The sequence below is a fragment of the Saimiri boliviensis genome, chromosome 12 (assembly GCF_048565385.1).
Source record: "Saimiri boliviensis isolate mSaiBol1 chromosome 12, mSaiBol1.pri, whole genome shotgun sequence".
Taxonomy (NCBI): Eukaryota; Metazoa; Chordata; class Mammalia; order Primates; family Cebidae; genus Saimiri; species Saimiri boliviensis.
The window spans coordinates 52,445,949-52,468,451 of record NC_133460.1 but is presented as its reverse complement, the minus strand read 5'-3'; the positions used below and the strand labels follow the sequence as shown (position 1 = coordinate 52,468,451).

Here is a 22,503-nt window from a genome sequence, read left to right as displayed (position 1 = left end):
TGAAAAAGGAAGGGCCAAGTTTGGGCAGGCTCTACTTGAAACATGCTTAAAAATAATATATTTAGGTGTGTTTTCTCTGCAAAGGAAGTTCGAAATGGTAGCAATATTGTATCAGAATATAAACTAGGTCAATGATTAATGAAGGAGATGTTCTACTAGTATTTCTGAATCATTTCTTCCCATTGACATGCTGGCTGAGGGTGCTTTCCTTGATTTAGATGGGATATTGGGTGGAGGGTATTGTGGGAGTTCATGATAGGTGCTTTACCTATTAAAAATAACTCTCCCATAGACTTAAATAACTTCTGTATCAGTCTAAGATCAAATTGGGACTAATGAGAGCAGCCCTCATATTCTACTGGCCAATATGACACCAAATTGGCAGGGAGTATGATTACAAGAGAAAGGAACAAAAATTACTGGATTTTCTTATTCGTGTAAATATCCCAAGTATCAATATTAAAAAAAATACCTAAGGTCTGGCTGGGTGTAGTTGCTCACACCTGTAATCCCAGCACTTTGAGAGGATGAGGTGGGCAGATCTCTTGAGCTCAGGAGCTCGAGACCAGCCTAGGGAACATGGCAAAACCCCACCTCTACAAAAAATTAGACAGACAGGGCGGGGAGCACCTCTGGTTCCTGCTACTTTTGAGAGCTGAGGTGGGAGGATCGCTTGAGCCTGGCTGGCAGAAGTTGCGGTAAACTGAGATTGTGCCACTGCACTCCAATCTGGGTCACAGAGTGAGACCTCGTCTCAAAAAAATAAATAAATAAATAAATAAATAAAAAGAAAATACCTGAGTTCTTATCCCAGCTCTCCCCTAATTAGCTCTAGGATCTGAGGCAAGTCACCTAACTTTATTGGGCCTCAATTTCCTCATCTTTAAAAGGGTCAGTATGGAAGACCATAACATAATTCTCTTAGAAATTGATAGATCAAATAGAAAAAAAAAAGGATATATATACAGATGTATAATCCATTTAACAGGTTTGAGTTCAAATACCAGTGTAGAACTCTTCACTTAACAATGAGAGGACACATATTCTTTTCACTTACAAATGAGTTACCTATGAAAGTTGACCACATACAAAACTAGAAAGTGGCGTTCAACAAATACATACAGATCACACGGCAGTAAATTTATAAATCAACAACTAAAATAAAGCCCAAAAGAAACTGGAAACTGAAAACATGCTTGTAATTAATTAATGAGTCAATGAAGAAACATTGTGACAACTTCAAATATGAAGTCTTGTGTTGTACTAGGTAGAATTCTTTTTTTTTTTTTTAAGATGGAGTTTCACTCTTGTTACCCAGGCTGGAGTGCAGTGGTGCGATCTCGGCTCACTGCAACCTCTGCCTCCTGGGTTCAAGCAATTCTCCTGCCTCAGCCTCCTGAGTAGCTGGGATTATAGGCACACACCACCATGCCCGGTTGATTTTTGTATTTTTAGTAGAGATGGGGTTTCACCATGTTGACCAGGTTGGTCTCAATCTCTTGACCTCGTGATCCACTTGCCTCGGCCTCCCAAAGTGCTGGGATTACAGGCGTGAGCCACCGTGCCCAGCTGTGCTAGGTAGAATTCTAAAGATGGCCCCTTTCCCCAAGATTATTTTATTAAACTGTGTGAAATGATTTTGCAGATATAAATAAAATACCAAATCAGTTTACCATAAAATACAGAGATTATCTGGGTGGACCAGACCCAGTCGGGTGAGTCTTCTAAAAGCAGAGAATTTTCTCTCGTGGTGGGGGGCAGAAAGGAAGTCAGATTTGAAACACAAGAATCATTCAGTATAACAACCCTGGCTTGAATATGGAAAAGGACCACATGTCAAGGAATGTGGGTGGCATCTGAAAGCTAACAGCAGCCCCTGCTGAGAGCCAGCAAGGAAATAGGAATTCTATGAACTAACCTGAATAAGTTTGGAAGGAGATTCTTCTCCAGAGCTTGAAGATAAGAACCCAGCACAGATGACACATTACTTTTGGATTTGTGAGACCCAAGGCAAAGAACCAGTTGAACAATGTCAGGCGTCTGATCTATGGAAAATGCGATATGATAAATGGGTGTTATACACAGCAGTAGAAAACTAATTAGGCCTTGTAGTAGATTTTTTTTTTTTTTTTTGAGACAGAGTCTTGCTCTGTCGCCTAGGCTGGAGTGCAGTGGTGCTATCTCAGCTCACTGCAATCTCTGCCTCCTGAGCTGAAGTGATTCTTCTGCCTCAGCCTCCCAAGTAGCTGGGATTACAGGCGCCTGCCACCACACTTAGCTAATTTTTGTATTTTTAGTAAAGACAGGGTTTCACCATGTTGGTTAGTCTGGTCTCGAACTCCTGACCTCAAGCGATCTGCCAGCCTCAGCCTCCCAAAGTGCTGGGATTATAGGTATGAGCCACCACCCCTTCCTTTTATAGTAGATTTTTATAATAATGGTCCCCATTTAATTATGCTGTCATGTCCACATCCTTTGCAATGTTATGTTGCCACTCACTCCCATCAAGAGATGGAGTTTCTTTCTCATTTCTCCATCCCCTTGAATCTAAGCTAAACTTGTGACTTTCCCTGACCAGTAGAATATGGTAGAAGTGACATGTGAATTTTCAGAGGTTAGGCTTTTAGAAGCCCTTCAGCTACCACTCTTTCTTCGTTGGAACTCTGGGACTACTGTGCTGTGAAGAAGCCCAGTTTAGCTTTAGAAGGCTGTAAGAGTCCACATGGAAGGGAACTGAACCACGCCAGCCAACAGCCAACATTAACTGCTATTTGAGTAAGCTTTTCTTGGACCCTTCAGTCCTAGCCAAATTATCATATGACCTCAGCTGCATGAGTGATCTCAGGGAAAACCAGCAGCACAGCCCAAATTACCTGTAGAAGTTTGAGAAATAACATATTGTGTTTTAAGCCATTAAGTTTTGGGTTGGTTTGTTATACTTAGTAAATAACTGAGATGAGACTGAATAAAAACAAAGCCAATATATATTAGAATTATAGGATAAAATTAAAGCAATAGAGGATAATTTATAGCCTTAAATACATATATCGGAAACAAAGATTGAAAATCAATGAATTAATTATTATTATTATTATTTTTTTTTTTTGAGACGGAGTTTCGCTCTTGTTACCCAGGCTGGAGTGCAATGGCGCGATCTCGGCTCACCGCAACCTCCGCCTCCTGGGTTCAGGCAATTCTCCTGCCTCAGCCTCCTGAGTAGCTGGGATTACAGGCACGCGCCACCATGCCCAGCTAATTTTTTGTATTTTTAGTAGAGACGGGGTTTCACCATGTTGACCAGGATGGTCTCGATCTCTTGACCTCGTGATCCACCCGCCTCGGCCTCCCAAAGTGCTGGGATTACAGGCGTGAGCCACCGCGCCTGGCCGAATTAATTATTTTTATAAAGTAGTAAAGGGAAAGCAAGGAAACGCAAAGAAATTATAATTGAGAAAATGATAAGGAATAGAAATAATTGAAAATTTTAACCAGGACATAATAAGATTAACAAAATTATGAGCTGATTTTTGCAGAACAGTGAACAGACAAACCGTTTGCATGACTAAGAATTTTCTTTAAAAAGGGAATACATAAATATTATTAGCAGCTAAATGGAGACTAAATTAAAATCATTGGCTAGTCTTTTTTTTTTTTTTTTCTATCTCCTACTGGAGATGGGTATAAGCAAAATCATTGGCTATTCTTATTCCATTAATCATTTAAAAAAACTAAATAACTGGCTACAATTTATACCCATTTATGACTTTTAAAAAAGCAAACTAGCTTTTTTCTTTTTTTTTTTACTGTACCCCTGAAACACCAAAACTAGCTTTTTAAAAATCTCAAACTACGTCTCCCAAAATCTATACTATTATATGAAATGGTGAAGAGTTAGAAGCATTCCTTTTGAAGTCAGGAACAAGATAAGGAACTATTACTTCTACTTGAAACTATACTGGAGGTTCCATTAAGGCAATAACACACATACATATACACATAAAATAAATTGAAGGTAAAAAGATTCAGTAGGAACCCAAGAGAATCTACAAGCAAACTGAAAGATGTAATAAAAGAGCTCAGTACTGAAATGGTAGATAAAAAACTAACAATAATGGTTACTAGTCAGGGCAGGGGTTGGGGAACAGGGTGTTTAGGGAGATGGGTGGAAGCAAAACTCAATATATGCTTTATTATATCCTTTTGACTTTTGAATTACATAAATGTAGTCAATGAAGATATACACAAAGAAGTGGGTGGACAAGGTTGCATGATAAAAGATCAACATAAAAATCAATATTATCAAAATCAGGAAAAATCAATTTTAAAGTCTAATTTTTAAAATCCCATTTAAGACCTGTGTTGAGAAAATCATAAAACTTTATTGTAAAAGAAAATCTAATAGAAAGATAAACCATGTCCATGGGCAAGAAGTTTTGATCACATAAAATGAAAGTTTTCCCTAAATTAGTATCTAAGTTTAAGATAAGTTTAATAAAAATAATGACATAAGGTTTTCAAGGAACTTGACGAGATAAACCCTAAAATTCGGCTGGGCGTGGTGGCTCATGCCTATAATCCCAGCACTTTGGGAGGCCGAGGCGGGTGGATCACGAGATCAAGAGATTGAGACCATCCTGGTCAACAAGGTGAAACCCCGTCTCTACTAAAAATACAAAAATTAGCTGGGCATGGTGGCACGCATCTGTAGTCCCAGCTACTCAGGAGGCTGAGGCAGAAGAATTGCTTGAACCCAGGAGGCAGAGGTTGTGGTGAGCCGAGATCATGCCATTGCATTCCAGCCTGGGTAACAAGAGCGAAACTTCCTCTCAAAAAAAAAAAAAAAAAAGGCGGCCGGGCGCGGTGGCTCAAGCCTGTAATCCCAGCACTTTGGGAGGCCGAGACAAGTGGATCACTAGGTCGAGAGATCGAGACCATCCTGGTCAACATGGTGAAACCCCGTCTCTACTAAAAATACAAAAAATTAGCTGGGCATGGTGGCACGTGCCTGTAATCTCAGCTACTCAGGAGGCTGAGGCAGGAGAATTGCCTGAACCCAGGAGGCGGAGGTTGCGGTGAGCCGAGATCGCGCCATTGCACTCCAGCCTGGGTAACAAGAGCGAAACTCCGTCTCAAAAAAAAAAAAAAAAAAAAAAAAGGCTGTAACAGTCTGGAAAAAAGAATAAGGAGCAAGGGGTTTCCTATTAAATATGAAGCCTTATTATGAAGCTGCAATAATTAACACTGAGTGCTATTAATTTAAGAATAGATAAGTGAAACAATTGGCAGACGAAATAGACCCATATGTATATGGAAACTTAGGTTCTGAGTAGATAGTATTTAAAAGTAATTGGAGTTTTCTAGAATTTACCCTGATGCTCTTCCTCTAACAATTTGAAAATGGGTGTGCACAAGTTATTAATTACAGCATTATTGCAATAGCAAAATAATAGAAACAACCTAAATGTCCATGGAGTTTATTTATTAAACATGGGAGAATATTTAAATAAACTGTGGTATATTCACATAACGGAATACTATGCAGCTGAAAAAAATAATGAGGAAGATCTCTATGAACTGATGTGGAATGATTTTCCGTTTATGTTAAGTGAGAAAAGTGAAGTGCAAGATTATATGACCTTTTGTATAAGAAAGAAGAAAAAGAAGAAGATACATTTGAATCTCTTCTTTAGTATAGAAAGAAGCACAGGAAGGATAAACCACAGATTAGTGAGAGTAGATTCTGTAGGACATGAGTGGGCATGGGTAGAGGAGGGAGGAAATAAGGGGGATGACACTGTGATTGTCCCTTTTTATAGAGTTCTGACTTTTGGGACCATGCCAATGTTTCATATATATATATATTGAGATGGAGTTTAGCTCAGTTGCCCAGGCTGGAGTGTAATGGCACAATCTTGGCTCACCGCAACCTCCACCTTCTGGGTTCAAGCAACGTTCCTGCCTCAGCCTCCCAAGTAGCTGGGATTACAGGCATGCACCACCATACCTGGCTAATTTTTGTAGTTACAGTAGAGATAGGGTTTCATCATGTTGGCCAGGCCGGTCTTGAACTCCTGGCCTCATGATCCACCGGCCTAGGCCTCCCGAAGTGCTGGTATTACAGGCATGAGCCACCGCACCCGGCTCATTTATGTTTTAAAAAAGAAAATTGGCAAGAAATGGGGACAGCACATAATTACGTACAAACAAAACCAAATAAAATTGTATTTTAAATGAATAGCATAGTTACACTGACAGTGCAGAAAAATAATTAACTCGTGGTACTTTTGAAAACATTTTTTGTAACGTAGACTAATACATACTATATATCAGGCTAAAGAGAAAAAAACTTAATACGCATTTTAGAGTATAGTTTTAGGCATGAGTTAGCAGTTCTGAAATTACTATTCTATGATTTAACAAATAATTATGTTGCAGACAATGGGCATCACATTTTTCACTGTGCTTCAAAGGAAGTTACAAATATGTAAACAAGAAGGATAGAATGACCTGGTAGTGGTGGATCAGAATGGGAGATACTAATAAGAGCTCATGGTTTGATACATTAAATAGGTATAGGTATAAATTGATATATAGAAATATTTGTGTATTTATAGAAATATATTCATATGCGTCCTACTATATCTCAAAAATAAATAGCGATAGTGGGGGACATAAGCACATCTAATGCTCAGGTCTTGGTTTCTAAATCCATTTAAGAAATGAGGACATTGTCCAATTTAGAAGGAAAGGGGTTGTGGGGGGACCAAAGGCTTCTTGGAAGATGGCCAAAAATTTCAGAATTAGTGCAAGGAAAGTAAAAGATGAGTCTGAGATGTCTTGTTGAGTCAGAAAGTAAAAAATGTTCAAAGAAAGACTGGCACATATCAAAAAGGCATAAGGAAAAAAATAAAAGCAACAGGAACTAGCTTAAAGTAGGGGTGCCCACTGTCCAAAACAAGGAAAACTTGAGCATCCAAATAAATAATTGTAGAAAAGGATTACAGATAAGAATGGATGAGCCCACAGTGATATAATTAAACAAATAAGTGGTAGAGAAAGGAAAGCTTACAGTAAAAGGCCAAGGCCAACTACTTAATGTATGAAAAATGATAGAATTAGAAAATTGCAATTTGAAAACCATCATAATTGATTAAGTGGACAATCATCAATGTATGCTAAAATTATGGTTGAAAAGTTCAGAGTAAGAGAATATTTCATAGTCTCAGAGTATCTCTCCACAAGATACTTATTAATTACAAAGTGGAAAATGTAACATTAAAGTAGAAAAACATGACAGCAATGTAATAGATCATCAAAGTTAACATCACAAGTATTGAGATAAACAGCTTGTGCTTTCTGATATGATACACTGAGAACATAACATTTTTGTGGTATTCCTGTTAAAAGTTCATAACCTGATATGATTATGAGGGAACATCAGACAAACATTAATTGGGGAATAGTTTACAAAATAGTTCTCTCTATTTGATTGAGCCATGCATGTCTGGGTGTGCACGGCTGGTGCAGTGAGGCTGCGAATGGCTCATTGAATCAGTTGTGGTTCCTTTGGTCAGTCACTCCTCTCCTACTTGGTTGGCTGTGGTGGCTCTGGAGCTGGTGCATGCCAATGAGTGCTGACCCCCTTTGCAGGGGGGATGTGTGCATTAAAAAAAAAGAAAAAAGCCAATGTCAAGAAACACAAAAGACTCAAGAACTATTCCAGATTAAAAGAAACTGAATACATAAGTAATGAATACAATGCATGGTCTTGGATTTTATTTTGTTATAAAGGACATTATTGGCCTGGGCATGGTGGTCATGCCTGTAATCCTGGCACTTTGGTAGGCTAAGGCAGGAGGATTGGTTGAGCCCAGGAATTTGAGAACAGTCTGGGTGACATAGTGAGATGTTATCTCTACAAAATGTTAAAAAGATTAACTGGGCGTGGTGGCATCTTATAGTCCCAGCTACTTGGGAGGCTGAGGTGGGAGACTGCTTGAGCCCAGGAGGTCGAGGCAGCAGTGAGCTGTGTTCATACCACTGCACTCCAGCTGGGCGATAGAGGAAGATCCTGTCTCAAATAAATGAATGAATGAATGAAAAAATAAATTAATAATATTATTGGAACAATTGGAAAAATCTACATAAGGTCTGTAGATTAGATAATAGTGTTCTATTACTAGATATTATTAGTATACTTCCTGATAGAATAGTGTTCTATCTATTAAATATTATTAGTACACTTCCTGATAGTGTTCTATCAGGGTACTTCCTGATTGTGAAATTTTACTGTGGTTATATAAGAGAATATCCTTGATTTTAGAAAACACACCCTAAAGTATTAATGTTGAATCATAACTCCAATTTACTTGCAAATGTTCAGGAAAAGTTAAGTGTATTATTTAACAAAAAATTATGTTGTGGATAATGTGGATATATATACACACACATACACACACACACACAAACATATCTATTTTAACTTTTCTATATTTTTCTAACTTTTATACACACACACACACACACACACACACACACAGATCCCTCCTTGTCCCTCAGAAATATGTTCTAAGACCCCCCCCCCCACCAGTGGATACCTGTAATGAAGGATAGTACTGAATCCGATATATGCTATGCATGAATTTCTTTTTTAAAATAATACTTTTTTTCCTAATAGCCCACTGGTGCTAGTAAATATCCACAATTTATTTTTCCTTCTTCACAATTTCATAGATAGAAGGTAAGTTCATACCACAGATCTTAGCAACCTCAGCATACAATTTTTTTTCTATACTGATTAAGTCAAGAGCTTTCACCTTCTCATGTAAAGAAGACACTTTATGGTTTCTCTTTGGCATATCCAAATTGCCAGCATCATTACTTTTGCGCTTTAAGTCCATTATTAAGTAAAATAAGGGTGACCTGAATACAAGCACTGTCAGACCATGATAGTTGATCTGATAACTGAGAAGGCTATGAAGTGACTAATTGTCAGGTAGTGTCTACAGTTGAGATATGCTGGACAAAGGGATGACTCACGTCCTGGGAGGGATGGCACAAGATTTCATCACACTCCTCAGAAGAGCAATGTGCAATTTAAAAGTTATGAATTGTTTATTTCTGGAATTTTCCATTTAATATTTTCAGATCTTGGTGGGCTAAGATTGACCTTGGGTAAGTGAAGGTGTGGAAAGCAAAACCTCAGATAAAGGGAACTACTGTGTATATTTATATATACAATACATGTATTCTTTCCTGAGGGAAGGAAGAACTGTTTTTTGGTTTTTTTTTTTTTTTTTTTTTTTTTTGAGGCGGAGTTTCGCTCTTGTTACCCAGGTTGGAGTGCAATGGCGCGATCTCAGCTCACCACAACCTCCGCCTCCTGGGTTCAGGCAATTCTTCTGTCTCAGCCTCTGAGTAGCTGGGATTACAGGCACGCACCACCATGCCCAGCTAACTTTTTGTATTTTTAGTAGAGACGAGGTTTCACCTTGCTGACCAGGATGGTCTTGATCTCTTGACCTCGTGATCCACCCGCCTCGGCCTCCCAAAGTGCTGGGATTACAGGCTTGAGCCACCGCGCCCGGCCAGGAAGAACTGTTTTTATAACTTTTACTTAATCTGAAATTACATCAAAAAATTTAAAAAATACTCCTTAAGATAATGCAGATTGACACCACACTACACACCCACTAGAATAGTTTAAATCAAAAAGATAGGCTAGGCATGGTGGCTCATGCCTATATCCCAGCACTTTGGGAGGCTGAGGTGGGTAAATTGCTTGAGTCCAGGAGTTTGAGACCAGCTTGGACAGCATGGTGAAACCCTGTCTGATATGGTTTTGCTGTGTCCCCACCCAAATCTCATCTTGAATGGTAATTCCCACAATTCCCACGTGTTGTGAGAGAAACTAGTGGGAGGTGAGTGAATTATTCAGCGGTGGGGCAGGGGGGGGTCTTTCCTGCATTGTCTTCCTGGTAGTAAATGAGTCTCACAAGATCTGATGGTTTTAAAAATGGGAGTTTCCCTACATAAGCTTCTTTTTACCTACTGTCATCCATGTAAGAGATGACTTGCTCCTCCTTGCCTTCTACCATGATTGTGAGGCCTCCCCAGCCACTTGGAACTGTGAGTCCAATTCAACCTCTTTCCTTTGTAAATTTTCCAGTCTCAAATATGTCTTTATCAGCAGCATGAAAAGGGACTAATACAGTAAATTAAAAAATACAAAGATTAGCTAGGTGTGGTGGCGTGTGCCTGTAGTCCCAGCTACTTAGGAGGCTGAGATGAGAGAATGACTTGATCCTGGAAGGTTGAGGCTGCAGTGAGTCCCTGTGATGGCACCACTGCATGCCAGCCTGGGCAACAGGGTGAGATCTTGTCTTAAAAAAAAAAAGATAGACAATGCCAAGTATTAACAAGGTTGTACATAAACTGGAATCCTCACATATTAGTGGTAGGGTTGTAAATTATTACAACCACTTTGGAAAACAGTTTGTCAGATTCTAAAAAATTTATATATATTTACCATATGTCCAAGCAATTCTACTTCTCTGTATCTAGTCAAGAGAAATGAAGACATATGTCCACACAAAAATTTGTATATGAATTTTTATCACAGCATTTAATAATAGCCCAAAATTGGGAACATTTTAAATGTCCATCAGTGAATGGGTAAACAAAATAAGGTGCACTACTCAGCAGTTAAAATGAAATTCTGATTCATGTAACAATATGGATAAACCTCAAAAATATTATGATAAGTCAAAAAAGCAAGGCACAGAAGACTATATATTATTTGATTCTATTTATTCGAAATAAGGAAAATAGATCAATGGTTGTCTGGAGCCAAAGGTGGGATGGAGACTAACTGCAAACAGGCATGAAAGAACTTTTGGGGGTAATAGGAGTCTTCTAACACTGGATTGTGCTGATGCTTGCATGACAGAATGTTAAAATTTGTGAATTTTATGGTATGTAAGTTATACCTTAATATAGTTATTTTTTATGAAGACACTATATAGTACCTGCAAAATGGGAAACAAATAGACTCTTCACTAAATGGTGGTGGGACAACTGGCTACTATCCATATTTAAAAAAATTAGTTCCTTACCTCATACCACACACACAATTCCAACTGGTTTAAAGACCTAAGTTTTTTTCTTTTTTTTTGAGACGAAGTTTCACTCTTGTTACCCAGGCTGGAGTGCAATGGCGCGATCTCGGCTCACCGCAACCTCCGCCTCCTGGGTTCAAGCAATTCTCCTGCCTCAGCCCCCCAAGTAGCTGGGATTACAGGCATGTGCCACCATGCCCAGCTAATTTTTTGTATTTTTAGTAGAGACGGGGTTTCACCATGTTGACCAGGATGGTCTCGATCTCTTGACCTCGTGATCCACTTGTCTCGGCCTCCCAAAGTGCTGGGATTACAGGCTTGAGCCACCGCGCCCGGCCTCTAAGTTTTTTTCTTAAGAGACAGGGTTTTGCTGTGTTGCCCAGGCTGGAGTGTAGTGCAGTGGCACAATCCTGGGCTGAAGGGATCCTCCTACTTTAGCCTTCCAAGTAGCTGGGAATACAGGCATGTGCCACCACTCCTGGCTATTTTATTATGCGTAGAGACAGAGTCTCACTATGTTGCCCAGGCTAGTCTTGAACTCCTGGCCTCAAGTAATCCTCATGACTTAGCCTTCCAAAGAGCTGCGATTATAGGCATGAGCCTCTGTGCCCAGCCCTAAAGATCTAAGTCTTTTTTTTTTTTTTCTTTTTTTTTTTTTGAGACGGGGTCTTGCTCTGGTATCCAGGCTGGAGTGCCATGGCAGGAACACAGTTCACTTGCTGTCTTGACCTTCTGGGCTCAAGTGATCCTACTGCCTCAGCCTCCCAAGTATCTGGGGCAACAGGTGTGTGCCACCACGCCTAATTTTTTTCATTTTTGTAGAGACAGAGTCTCACCATGTTGCCCAGGCTGGTCTTGGAACAACTGGGCTTAAGTGATCTTTCCCCATCAGCCTCGCAAAATGCTGGGATTACAGGCATGAGCCACTGCACCCAACCCTGTGCCCATTTAAAAATCAGATTGTAGAGTTTTTCCTTATTGTAGCAGCTATTTATATAACCTGTATGCTAATCCTTTATTAGTTATAAATTCTGCAAATATTTATAATAAAGTCCTTAAACTTTAGTGCCATTTGTTATACATGCGTTTCCAACTTTAAAGTAGTGGGAAAATCACTTGAGCCTAGAAGATCGAGGCTGCAGTGAGCTGTGATTATGCCACTGCACTCCAGCCTGAATGACAGAGCCAGACCCTGTCTCAAAAAAGAAAAAAAAAGGGGGGAGGTGGGCGCATGGGGAATGGCATAGGAATATATAGTTTGCTGATGCGGAGACTGTAAAAGTTAATACATGTATGAGAAGGTCTGTGTTACTAGTAAGCATAAGAATGCAACTTAGAATAATGATGTGGCAGAAATTCACAGCCATCAGACTGGCAAAAATTAAAGCATGGTATTAGCACTGATGAAAATTCTCATAATTACAATTGGATGTAAATTGGCATGACCACTTTTAAGTGCAATGTGGCATTATTTAGTTACATTCATATCTACAATTCGGCAATGTCATATCTAGATAATAGTGCTAAGAAAAATACAAGAAGATACATACATCGCCTCTAATACCAGGTACTCAGGAGGCTGAGGCAGGAGAACCACTTGAACCTGGGTGGCAGAAGTTGCAGTGAGCCAAGATTGTGCCACTGCACTCCAGCCTGGGTGGTGACAGAGTGAGACTCCATCTCAAAAAAAAAGAAAGAAAGAAAAGAAAATACACACGACGAATTTACTGCAGGAATGTTCATGATATCAGAAAAATATTTTTCAAAATTGTTTTGGCTATTCAGCATCCTCACATGATTGGGGCCTCTGCCTCCCTGTGGCAGTAGGGAAACAAAGGTAATAGTGTTAGGAAAGAAGGATATGCTGGAAAATGCCACTGACAATTCAGTGAACTTCAAGTGGGAACATTTCAAAGTGTAGATTTGTAGGAAGTAAGGATTTGGGGTATGAAAGTTTTGTGAACTAGTAAAAATTTCATACAGACTAGCATTAATTAGAAAATTGGACTAGGTATTCCCCAAGTCCCCTTCAGACCTGAATATTCTGTGGTTCTTACATATTTAAGCTTTCCCAAGTGACTTCACATACTCTCAGTTACTATGTAACAAACTTGTGAAGTCGAATAGTGGATTCATATTATCTCATTTAACTCTTGGAGGAGTGGTTCATGCAAAGAATAGTATTAACTGGGGGGCGGGGGGAGTAGTTAGTGTTCTTATCTCATATTATCTTCATAGAAGTAATTTTGATACCTACTTTTTCTAATTCCTAGAGACAGAATAATGTAGTAATTAAAAACTTGGACTGTGGAGTCAAACTTCATTGTTTTAAAATCTGGCTCCTCTACGTATTAGCTTCATAACCCTGGCAAGTTACTTAACCTCTCTGTAAACTGGGAATAATAAATAACAGTAGTTATCTCCTAGGTCTTGAGAATTAAGAGTGAATTTAGGTAAAGCACTGAAAACGTCAACAATGAAAATAATGTAAATTACATAGTGCAAACTGGTAGGTGTTAATTATTACTAACAGAATGGCTTCAATCCTAAGCGGAACAAATGACTCACAGTGCTTTTAAAAAAAAAAAAGAGAGAGAGGCCAAGTTATCTTTAAGCTTTTCAAAATGAAGGAGGAATTTAAAACAACAACAACAACAACAACAACAACAACGCGTTTTCTCCCTACCACCTTTCATTTGCTAGCCTCCCCTCTGAATTCAGAGGTTCTTAACTGGAAGGTGTAGAAGCCTCTGACTTAGGTGGAAACAGCTGAGGCAATGTATTTTCCTTACCATAATGTTTATGACCTGTCATCATCACCAGCTGCTGAACTTTTTTTCAGGTTGGACGGCAATTAGAAGCTGAGCAGGCCTACAAGTACACGAAAAAGGTATGACATAGTTGCCTTTGTCATTTGCCTGCCCCATGTTGAGGGTGGGAAATTAGGAGGAAGGTATTGGCTTAATTCAGGACTTTCATAATGTTAATTTTTTTCTAGAGGCTTTTCTTGCCATCTTTGCCATTATCAATGGGCTGCTGGGTTTGTAATAATAACCTACATATTGCCATGGGTGATCTTTCTTCCAACTCTTTAGAGATAATATATAACAGTTAATAGAAAGATAGCCTGGGAGTCAGTCAACCTGAATTATGATTCTGGTTTTGCCATTAACTTACTGTGTTAATAATATTGTGAGCTTCATTTTTCTCATGTGCAAAATGTAGGGGTTCATCTAGTCTAGGGGTCAGCAAACATTTTCTATAAAGGGCAAAGTAGGAAATTTTGGGGAATTTATAGGCCAAACAGTTTGTTGCAACTACTAAACTCTGCACTTGTAGTACAAAAGCAGTTACAGATAATACATAAGTGAATGGCTGTGTTCCAATAGAACTTACTTACAAAAACAGGTAGTGAGCTGGATTTGGCTCATGAACAGCCACTGGTCTGTTTTTTGTTTTTTTGTTTTTTTTTGTTTTTTTTTTTTGAGACGGAGTTTCTCTCTTGTTACCCAGGCTGGAGTGCAATGGTGCGATCTCGGCTCACCGCAACCTCTGCCTCCTGGGTTCAGGCCATTCTCCTGCCTCAGCCTCCCTAGTAGCTGGGACTACAGGCATGCGCCACCATGCCCAGCTAATTTTTGTATTTTTAGTAGAGACGGGGTTTTACCATGTTGACCGGGATGGTCTCGATCTCTTGACCTCGTGATCCACTCGTCTCGGCCTCCCAAAGTGCTGGGATTATAGGCATGAGCCACCACACCCGGCCGCCTCTGGTCTGTTTTATGAGTTACATATACATACATATTTTGAGACAGAGTCTCGCACTGTTGCCCAGACTGGAGTGCAAGAGCACAATCTCAGCTCACTGCAACCTCCACCTCTGCGTTCAAGCAATTCTTGTGCCTGAGCCACCCAAGTAGCTGGGATTACAGGCATGTACCACCACACCCAGCTGATTTTTTGTATTTTTAATATAGACAGGGTTTTGCTGTGTTGGCCAGGCTAGTCTCGAACTCCTGGTCTCAAGTGATCTGCCCACCTCAGTCTCCCAAAGTGTTGGAATTACAGGCGTGAGCCACTGCGCCCAGCCTGTTCTATTAGCTATGAATCCCAAGTAACTTGAAAGACAGTGGTTTAAACAAATTAGTGTTTTCTCATCTAATGAAAAGTCCAGGGCTGGTACCACAGCTCCATAATGTCATCAGGGACCCAGCATCTTCTTTGTGCTCCACCAATTGTAGCATACAGTTTCTATCCCTCACAGTTGCAAGACAGCCAATGTAGCTTGCTGTCATGTCCATGTTTTCAGGCAAGATAAAGAACCATAAGGAAAAGGGGCCATGCTACTTCCCTTCCCTTTAAAGGACTTTCCCTAAATAAAGGGCTTCTCCAGGTGTTCTACCCAATGACTTTAGTTTACATTTCATTAGGCCACAATTGGTCATATGACTACCTCTAGCTGCACTGGAAGCAGGAAAATGTGGCTTTTTAGCTGATAGCATTGCTGCCTTGAAAATAAATTAAGATTTTGTTAGTAAGAAAGAATGGGTATTCAGTGGGGTCCTAGATGTCTCTAGTACATATCTAGATTCTAAAACTAAAACCAGATCTAATACAAGCCTATTTCCTGATTCTCTGCTGTCATTTGCCAAATGGGAATACTACACATTAGCCAAGAGATGCTGGTAATAATGTGAACACTTTTTAAAAATAAAAAAAGTAAACTTTAAGTTATCTTACAAAAAAATGTACAGATCATGACTGTTCATAGTGCTTAATGAATTTTCACGAAGTAAACATATCCATGTATCCAAGACAAGGTTCTAAGGTCTTCTATAGTGGAGTTTTCACGAAGTAGGGAATAAAGAGCTAATTCCATCCCAGGGAACTATGTTCTTTAGCTGTAGTCCTACAAAAGAGAGGTCTTCAAAGCCACATAAAGTATATCATTTATGACAAGTGTTTTTCCCTTTCTTCCTCTTTCATGTAGCTAAAATTGAAAGATGAGGCTCTGCTTGCAGAGATCCACACAGTACAGGAAACCGTTGGCTTTGGAAATCCATCTTTCTGATACCTCTCCAGCTGAACAATTTTCTATATGAGACTCTGAGTTCCTTTCCTTCCCAGAGAGTTCCACACCATATGAAGCCTGGAAATGGGCTGCTGGGTTTGTAAAAATAACCTACAAAAGAATCTTCACCATAAATAGAGACCCATTCATTTCTTTCCATTGGCTGTGTTACTGGATGTTTTACTGGTTGATAAGAAACTGGGTCACAATAAAGAATGAAAATGTGAAACTCAAAATTCATCAGTGTGGTTCTGGAGTTAACGTATACTGAGTTATATATAGGTATTATATAAATAGCTATATATAGTGTAATTGCTCTAATAATTATATGGCACATGTATAACACATGTAATAAAATGTGTATACTGGGGTCATTATTAGGGTTTCTGATGAAAGCTTATTGGATCACTCATGGAAAAAGTCAGCTGCTAAGATCTCTGGCCAGGTTCAGTCAACTGAAATACAGGAATGAAGGCATCGTTTTCAAAGGTGGCCCTGGAGGAAGACTGCTATGCTGAGCACTGTATTAGGGCAAAGAGCATATTAGCCCTTTGGAACTAACAGTGAACAAAAAGCTGAACAGACAGGTCTTAGCTGAAGGTGGAGCAACAGACACTTTCTCACCAAAACACAGGCATTTTCATGGATATAAATCACTGGGGCTCTAAGGAAACACCATTACCCTCATCACTGAGGCCATATACTAGGGCTACAGATGATAGAAAAAAAAAAATCATACTTCACCTCTGCCCAGGATCACAGCATGGCAAATGCAGGAATAACCCCTCCTTTATTTTATTTACTTATTTATTTATTTTTGACGGAGTTTCGCTCTTGTTACCCAGGCTGGAGTGCAATGGCGCGATCTCGGCTCACCGCAACCTCCGCCTCCCGGGTTCAGGCAATTCTCCTGCCCCAGCATCCTGAGTAGCTGGGATTACAGGCACACGCCACCATGCCCAGCTAATTTTTTGTATTTTTAGTAAGATGGGGTTTCATCATGTTGACCAGGATGGTCTCAATCTCTTGACCTCGTGATCCACCCGCCTCGGCCTCCCAAAGTGCTGGGATTACAGGCTTGAGCCACCGCGCCCGGCCTTTATTTTTTTAAGGTGTGACTGCCTCGATAGGGGTGGGAGGATCATAGGAGGAAAGGTGAGAGGTAAACGTTTTGGTTAACTGTAGTCACTTATAATCTTTCTAGTCTCGGCCCTGACGCTACCTCCTCTGTGAAGTCGTCAGCAAGCATTAGGTTTGCCTTCTCTGCTCTCCTTGCACTAAGTACTACAGATCGCCCTAGTTTCTCTGCTGCAATCTCACGGTCTCCCCAGTGGACTGTGAGCTCCACGAGGAAGAGAGAGCGCCCTTTCGTATTTGCGTTCTCAGCGTTGCGCCTCGGCATCAACGCGAGCAAGATGGATGGATGTTACAGCGCTCCTCTTGGCGTGGCTGTGTTTCGCCCAACAATTCTGACTCCAGCAGTGACTCATAAGCCTGAGAAGAATCGCACCGCCACTCCCACCAGACACCACGAGAAACGCCTCTTTTGCAGCAGTTTAAGGTACGTTAGGGGTCACCGTGTTGCATCGTGGGAAGTGTAGGGCAGCAAGCGGAAGAGGCGGGGCGAGTGGATCATCCGCTTCCCGAGTCGAGGCTTTCGGGCTTTGATAGGCGGGCGGTAGGGCCCAGTGTCTGCACGCCTCGTGTTTGTGTCGGTCCTCTGCCCCGCCAAGGCCGTATTGTTGGTGCGCGCGGGTAGCGGGGCGCTCCAAGGAGCCGCACCATGGTCCACCTCAGTGAGTCATTGGGCCCCCACGAGACGTTCCGGGCGGTCACGGGGCTCGGGAGTTTCGGGACCGGGTGAGGCAGTGGTCTCCCTGGCGCGATGGAGGGAACCCAAACCTGAAGCAGCCACACTACTTTACACTGGATCCTTCTCTCAGTTTTTTTCCCCGTTTAATCACCGCTGAAAAATCCCCACCCCACTGAAGCAGCTAAGGTTCCGACAAGGTCACAGAGCTGGTGAATGGCAAATCCATGCTGAGCGGGTTTGGGTATGAAGAGATCATTGCTGGCTGGAGTGGCCAAGAGGTGTTTCACAAAGAACAACAGTATCTAAGCTGAATTGACAGGAATGGATTGGAAGTGAGGACATTTCAGTGGAAAAAGGGAATTGTCCCGTCTGTGTCATTTTGCCCGTTTTGTGTTGTTCTTGTGTCCTAACCAGGTGTTTTTCTACAGCTACTCTCCTCTGCAAGGCCTACCATGGAGGCCATTTAACCATCCGCCTTGCACTGGGTGGCTGCACCAACCGGCCCTTCTACCGCATTGTAGCTGCTCACAACAAGTGCCCCAGAGATGGCCGTTTCATAGAGCAGCTCGGCTCCTATGATCCATTGCCCAACAGCCATGGAGAAAAACTCGTTGCCCTCAACCTAGACAGGATCCGTCATTGGATTGGCTGCGGGGCCCACCTCTCTAAGCCTATGGAAAAGCTTCTGGGTAACTTAGCTCTGGTCTTACCTTATTGAGGGGATTTTAAACTGAAGTCAGCTCCAGGACAGTGGGTATAAGAATGGTTTTTCGGCCGGGCGTGGTGGCTCATGCCTGTAATCCCAAAACTTTGGGAGGCCGAGGCGGGCAGATCATCTGAGGTCAAGAGTTTGAGACCAGCCTGGCCAACATGCTGAAACCTCGTCGCTACTAAAAATACAAAAAAATAAATTAGCTGGGCGTGGTGGTGCGTGCCTGTAGTCCCAGCTACTGGGGAGGCTGAGACAGAAGAATCTCTTGAACCCAGGAAGCGGAGATTGCAGTGAGCCAAGATCAAGCCACTGCACTCCAGTGTGGGCGACAGAGGGAGAATCCATCTCAAAAAAAAAGAAAAAAGATTTTCCTTCTCTCTAGGTTGTACAGGACTGAAATGGGAGCTGAAGTTTTGATCTAATTGGCATTTTGAATCTGCAGACCCTGTTTGTGGACTCCTTTGTAAGACTTTTTGGGTGACTGGTATTTTATACTAAAAATGGGAATAGTGTGTTTTGAATGGCCATCTGTCACTTTGCCTTTTTTAAAGTAAGGGGAATACTTTTAAGAAGTAGACATCCACTGTCTCCTTGCCAGGGAGAGGTAGTACAGAGTTTGGCAAGTGAGGAGCATGGTTTACATCCATACAGTGGGTCAGATCTCAGACCTCTGTTCTGTGAGACAGTTCCTAGGGAAGCATTGGCTTATACTGTGTTATAATAAGTGAAAAATCTGTTGCTTTTAGGTCTTGCTGGCTTTTTCCCTCTGCATCCTATGATGATCACAGATGCTGAGAGACTGCGAAGGAAACGGGCATGTGAAGTCCTGTTAGCTTCTCAGAAAACAGATGCAGAAGCTACAGATACAGAAGCCACAGAAACATAAGTGAGCTGACTTCAACCAGCATAGCCGTGGGAACAAGGTTAAGGTCCTTTTGAAACACTGCAGAGATCTTACTTTTGTTAGATTTGGAGTTCAATAAATGGAGTATCCTGAGTTGCCCTTGCTCTTCTGGCCTGGCCTCCACAGGGCCCAGGGAGAGATTTGTTCTTGTGTGATGTAGAGCTGGCTGTGGGTGCTAACTAGCTTTTTTGGACTTTGTCTTGGGAAAGACAGTGGCTGTGGGAGGATCGGACTTTTGAATTGGGCTCTGGGTCTCCTGGACAACTTTACAATCTACTGGCTTCCAAGACTTCCTGCTTCAAAACCTCCAGCCAGATTATTCATGGCCCGTACAAATCTTCATGTTCTTCCCTCAAGTGCAAGAACAGTTGCCTTTCTTACTGATTTTGTAATTGGAGAATTATATTGTCTTGCTTAATGCATATTCCTTTTTTTTTGAGATGGAGTTGGTCTCTTGCCAGGCTGGAGTACAGTGGCACGATCTTGGCTTACTGCAGTCTCCACCTCCCAGGTTCAAGCGATTCTTCTGCCTCAGCCTCCCAAGTAGCTGGGATTACAGGCACCCACTACCACACCCAGCTAATTTTTGTATTTTTAGTAGAGACAGGTTTTCATCATGTTGGCCAGGATGATCTTGATCTCCTGACCTTGTGATCTGCCTGCCTTGGTCTCCCAAAGTGCTGAGATTACAGGCGTGAGCCACTGCATGCCTAAATATACAAAGGTAGATTTGTTTTGCTTTTGGGCTATAATAACCTACCTTTTAAGAATGAGAAACTGCTGGTTTAAGGGAGTTCAGAATGAATCAAGACTGAACCATTCAAATGTGGCTGTGGTTTCTACATATATATGGATGGGATCCTTCTGAGAATACTGGAATAGGGAATTATGACACCAAGCCAATTCAGCTGTGAAACTTATTCTTGTACTTTTCTTTCTTGCTGGTAATTTTATGGAGCAGGTTAAGAAAGCTGCTCTGTGTTAGGATAAACTATGTACCAATAATTTTGAGAACCTGTGATGACTGATGCATTTTACTTCTTCTATCTTTTCCTTCCTACCTTGATGCCAGTAATGTGTAAGGGATCTTTATAGTTTGAATGTATTTGAATAATTTCAGTATCCTTTAGCTCTGCTTTTTTATTTGACTCACAACCATTCATAGGTCTCAAGTATTCCCATGTGTTTTAAAAGCCTTAAGTCAGTGAGATGAAACTCAACATCAATAATATGAAGTAACTTGTAAAGAAATAATGTAAAGAAATCATTGGGGCAGTGGCTCACACCTGTAATCTCAGCACTTTGAGAGGCTGAGGTGGAAGGATCACTGGAAGCCAGAGTTCAAGACCAGCCCGGGCAACACACCAATACACCGTCTTTACAAAAAATTTAAAAATTAGCTTGGCATGGTGGTGCTCACTCATAGTTCCAGCTACTCAGGAGGCTGAGTCACTTGAGCCCAGGAGGCCAGTGCTACAGTGAACTATGATTGTCCCACTATAGTATTGCCTGGGCGACAGTAAGACCCTGTCTCAAAAAGAAAAGAAAAAACATTAGGTAGTTTGGCTGGAGCATAATAATTAATTTGATTTTCTGGTTTTCAAAAATGTGAGTTGCAATAAAAGAATATTTCAATGTGCTATTTCAATTTTCAGTAGCAAATGTATATATAGAAAAATGTTAATGTATGTGAGTACCTTAAAAAATGTGAGAAACTGGAAGAAAGATAATATTGTAAAGCATCTACATATACCCTAGGCCTTTTGTGTACACGGTTATTTGTGATGATTATAAGGTATTATGAAGGCAGGTAGGATTATCTCCATTTTACAGTCAGGGAAGCTGAAGCCTAGAGGTGGAAACTTGTTCAGTGATGTAAGATTCATACCCTGGTTATGCCCTCCTGGAAAGCCCTTCCCAACATATGTTGTCCATACAGGGAAAAAATGAGCAAAGATAGGTGGCTTAACTCTGGTATATGAATAAGATACAGGAAATTTATAGAGGAGTTTTTCTCAATGTGCCAACTTACTTTGTTCTCTGTGTTTTATATTCTGAGAATGATTACCAGCCATCCCAAATTCTGTGGTTGTTAAAACTCCCTGGGGGTTGTTGCTGGTCGGCCCCCACTTTGAGACTGATGCCAGGGCAGGCTGAGAGGAAAACTGACTTTATCTGGGTTTGATCTTGGATCTGGGAAAGAGATACGCTTTGAAAATCATGGCAACTCTGGGAGGTTAAAAAGATATTAGTGTATCCTGGAGAGTTTGAGGTTTTGCAGAAATTTACTGGCAGAGCAGAATGATTCTGAAGTGTTAAGTCAGTGAGGGGATAAGATACTTGATATTTTCTGCCAACTTGGGTATTCTCTCAGATATTCACTTTGCATTGCTTATTCTTCGTCTTAAGATACGTATACACATACTTCCTTTGTGAGCTTATTCTACTTCCAGAGTTTTCTCCCCAGCCTCAGCCTTACTTTGGGTCTTCAGGCCCAAGTTTCTCCCCATGTCTTGGATAATTGCTCCCACCTGGGATCCAACATGCTTAAACTCAGCTGTGAACTAAACAGTATTAAAGAGCCTTTGCTTCAGCAGTTTATGTTAAGACGGGGGCTTGGGTCATCTTATCTCCACTAATGTGTAAGGTGAAAGTCCTGTTAGATATTTTTGGAAGACCCATGTTTTGTGCTTTTTGAGTTTCAGTATTAAGGTTTTTCCTGCAGGGCTGCAGGGAAAGTTCCCCAGCATTTCCAACCAGTGAGATGCTAAATTATTTGGGCCTGCAGCTCTACCTATTCCTTTCACGATCATTTTTGAAAAAACACATCTGTTAAGCTGAACCATGTGAAACTGCTGAATGCTGATGTTTGGCCGTTTTCTACTT

General features: G+C 41.0%; 2 protein-coding genes across 5 annotated transcripts in view; both read left to right on the top strand.

Annotated features, from left to right (window-relative positions):
* The window catches only part of CFAP70 (cilia and flagella associated protein 70), a 118,782-nt gene extending 101,075 nt beyond the window's left edge, over nucleotides 1–17,707 (top strand). Inside the window, exons 27-28 of one of the 4 annotated variants that reach the window (XM_074382383.1) lie at nucleotides 13,960–14,007; nucleotides 17,393–17,707. In XM_074382383.1, the coding sequence (XP_074238484.1) occupies nucleotides 13,960–14,007; nucleotides 17,393–17,404 (60 nt within the window). In that variant the 3' untranslated portion in view covers nucleotides 17,405–17,707. Of the gene's footprint in view, nucleotides 1–13,959; nucleotides 14,008–16,107; nucleotides 16,475–17,392 lie in introns of those variants that run through there. The other 3 variants (XM_074382382.1, XM_074382385.1, XM_074382384.1) reach the window with 3 other exon arrangements.
* A 131-nt stretch (nucleotides 17,708–17,838) lies between these two features.
* On the top strand, nucleotides 17,839–21,259 carry MRPS16 (mitochondrial ribosomal protein S16). The gene is made up of 3 exons (XM_003939810.4): nucleotides 17,839–17,984; nucleotides 18,430–18,690; nucleotides 19,460–21,259. The coding sequence occupies exons 1-3, from the start codon at nucleotides 17,972–17,974 to the stop codon at nucleotides 19,597–19,599; spliced, it is 414 nt and encodes a 137-aa protein (XP_003939859.1). The 5' UTR covers nucleotides 17,839–17,971; the 3' UTR covers nucleotides 19,600–21,259.
* The last annotated feature ends 1,244 nt before the right edge of the window (nucleotides 21,260–22,503 follow it).

What these genes read in the sequence shown, in the direction of transcription:
- MRPS16 (XM_003939810.4), top strand. An exon ending in GCCTATGGAAAAGCTTCTGG is followed by an intron (nt 18,691 to 19,459) that starts GTAACTTAGCTC and finishes TGTTGCTTTTAG; the next exon opens with GTCTTGCTGGCTTTTTCCCT.